We start from the raw sequence: 3242 nt of genomic DNA, 5'->3' as shown, positions 1-3242 counted from the left end.
TACAATAGAGACATTATTTATGCATCATTTATCATCATTTACTGTATTATAGCTCTAAGATTTTATTTAAAAGTGTAGAATTCATTTGTTTCATATAACAATTTCGAATAAACGAGCACTTATCAAAACTATAGTTACTACTCTTAGCTAAGTACTTAGCTAAATTGCAAATACCTTACACCAATGTAATATCTTAGATTACTATAAGCGTAAATATTATCAAAGTGTACTATATAAGATTCTTATACAGTAGGTTTAGTAGGGTATAATTTGTGCAGCAGCAATATCGCAGTTATTAAATAAAATGCTGCCAGCAATTTTAGTATAATCCATATAAACTGCAATATTCTACTGGACCAGATAGAATACAGTCATAGGTACCATTAACATTTTGATGAATGGTTGCTATGGTTACGCCTACTTCTATGCATCCAAATCGTATAGTTACTGAATGCCGTTATAACATGATATAAGCTTAACACAAAAATAGTTAAACCTATCCACTCTATTAATACTATAATTTGGTAATTAGGGCTATAAACTACCGCTTAGAAGAATTACCATTCAGCTGCCTAGGGTTAGCCTTAAATTTTACTATACCATTATCAAAACTGAGCCAGTGATGAAATTAATATACAATATTAGTCAATCTCAAGCTTAGCTATATACGCGTATATATTTGTGTATTTTGAACAATACAATGCACTTTATATAGTTACACTTTTTTTTCTCAAGAATAGCGATATGTGTACTGCGGTACTAAAATTGCCTACGATATTGTTGTGTTACATTTCTATGAAGTAAGTTGCAGTTGTCAGATATGAGGTCAGCTAATCGAATGATAAGTCGATCTAAATCAGCAAAAATATGTTTACTATCGGAAAAGGTTTAAGATCTATACTAGAATTGGCTAAATGATCAATTAGAGATTTTAACCAATATGGAACTATAAAATATCAGAAGATTCTCGCCCTGTTACATGAATTCGCTCTCCAATTTTTATTTGGGCTTTAAATTTCAAAATAAGTAAGGTGCATATGACGCACGAGTCTACGAGTTTAAACTTATCGTACAAATCTTGGATTTCAAAACTCTTTAAAATTATGTTTAATAATTCAGGAATATTTTAATTGTTGTGTATAGGAGCCTGGGAATTGTCAGACTTTTAGCTTCAACTATATACTAGGGATTACCGCAGTAATTGTAACAGTATGAACACTTAACGCCATTATACTTTAATTAATCAATCATAACAGCATATTCTAACAAGTGTTAAGCGATAGTCACTATGTGTTTAATGATTTTTACTGATTTTGTATCTTATACCCTGTATTCTGCATGAAATGGACACATTTACACAAAAATATTAAAAAGTATAGATGCAAACTGGTACTTTTGTATTTAGATAGGAAAAAACTCAAGTCAGATTAAATCAGTATCTGTCGTACGGTATTACTATATTTTATTACTCGTCAAAGATGAATGTAAATATATTCTATAATCAGTTATTTTGAAGTGGTATTGACTTACCAGCCATAACTTTTCAAATTCATCTTTATAGTAGAGTATTAGAGCATAAATACCAACGAGAATAATCTATAGAAAAGGAATTATTAAGATTAAATGAGTTAATCAATCCTATTACACATCAAAATAAAAATGAAAGATTGCTATAACGGAAGAAAAAATTGACTATAGAAGTGTTGCCAGATGTAATATCAGATGTTATTCAAGATTAAAACGAGAGACTAAAAATGAATTCTATAACGATAAATTCAATAATTTGTCAACATGAATATGTAGTAAACTTAAAAGGAATGCGAAAGCTAATTGAAAAAATAACTTGATTAAACGAAAAGAATATTATTAGAAATTCTAGCATAGAGATTGTGTCATACAGAAGAAAATAAAGATCGGAAGGGGGCAGCATTACGGATTCCTTATTAGAATTAAATTACTTGAAGAGTACAAAAGTACCTTAATATTCAATTTTAGATCAGATAAACTGCATTAAAAGGTCGATAGAATTAAGATGATGTAGCTACTAGGTTATGCGATTCTAAATAATGCTAGTCGTTGCTTATGGATACGGCCATTGCTGGGCAGCTGATTGATAGAATTTGTTGCAACAGGTTGATCCTTTGTTGGTTTTTTTTCGCCATTTTTACTTACTTTTTTAATCAACATTTTTACTATAATGGTAGAATATGACTAATACTCTCAGAGTATGACTTTAAGGATTAAAATTTACTTTAGCTTTGCCTATAGTCGGTAATTTGAGATATTCGGATCAAAGTGGTGTAGATTTACTAAATAAGGAATCATATTATACCACTTATAGCCATGGATAAAATGAATCATATTCTGGGCGATAGAGTACGAAAATCATAGTTACGAGGGGCAATATTTATACGATAAAGTTAAGAAAGGACAAAAGCAAAAGGATAGATAACAAGTTTTTAATTGGCGATCATAAAATATAAATCATGTTAATAAACTGAGTAAAAAAGAATAACACTGTATTAGATAAAAGCAATAGTGATGCAGCATGATTACTTCTTATTTTATTGAGTATAGTAAAGAAGCTTGTTAATATATCATTTATTAAGGGATAGATTTCAATTTAGCCATTTATTTTGTTGAAAAACTTTAAAGTAGCGGACAGCAACTTCAATATATGTGTCTTACGGTTATAGAATAAATGAGACGATGCAGTCTACGATTAAAAGCTATAGCCCTAGTTGAAATATAGCACGATACTATTCATTCGTTAAGAAAGCTGATATGGATCATTTCTGAAGTCCTATGAAAATTGTTTTTTATGTATGCATAAATCTATCATTTTCATAATAGGATAAAGGAAAAAGATGTTTTATAAATTAGAGCGATTATTAGAGCTTTGAGATTATCTTACTCAATTTAATTAAAGATTTATCTTATTTTAAAATCTGATAAAAATTTCCTTAATAAATCACGGTATCACTGATATCGTGATAAGATAGATCAGTATTGCCTTGGCAAGCCAAATTAATCGGTGAAAGGACAGTAAGAATTTAACTAATCGCTAATATAGTGACGAAACTTACCAGGCCTCCTGCCCAAATTCCTTGATAATATTGAAATCGAAAAGCGCTGGAGAAAATGGGTACAAGAATGCTGGCAACGCCACATCCAACACCGGCTAGGCCTTCGACTATCAATTCAAATCCCACAATGTTCAAAATTGATTCTTCCTCAGACAT

General features: G+C 30.1%; 1 protein-coding gene across 1 annotated transcript in view; it reads right to left on the bottom strand.

Moving 5' to 3' along the window:
• TRIADDRAFT_58912 (uncharacterized protein) overlaps window positions 1–3242 on the bottom strand; it is a gene marked incomplete at both ends in the record, with an annotated part of 4824 nt that extends 1582 nt beyond the window's left edge. The window contains 2 exons of the mRNA XM_002114883.1: window positions 1531–1596; window positions 3087–3242. Coding sequence (XP_002114919.1) covers window positions 1531–1596; window positions 3087–3242 — 222 coding nt within the window. The remainder of the gene's footprint in view (window positions 1–1530; window positions 1597–3086) is intronic.

The sequence above is a fragment of the Trichoplax adhaerens genome, genomic scaffold (genome assembly GCF_000150275.1).
Source record: "Trichoplax adhaerens TRIADscaffold_9 genomic scaffold, whole genome shotgun sequence".
Classification (NCBI taxonomy): Eukaryota; Metazoa; Placozoa; class Uniplacotomia; order Trichoplacea; family Trichoplacidae; genus Trichoplax; species Trichoplax adhaerens.
Note: the sequence above shows the minus strand (reverse complement) of the source record. Positions and strands in the feature narration are given on the sequence as shown.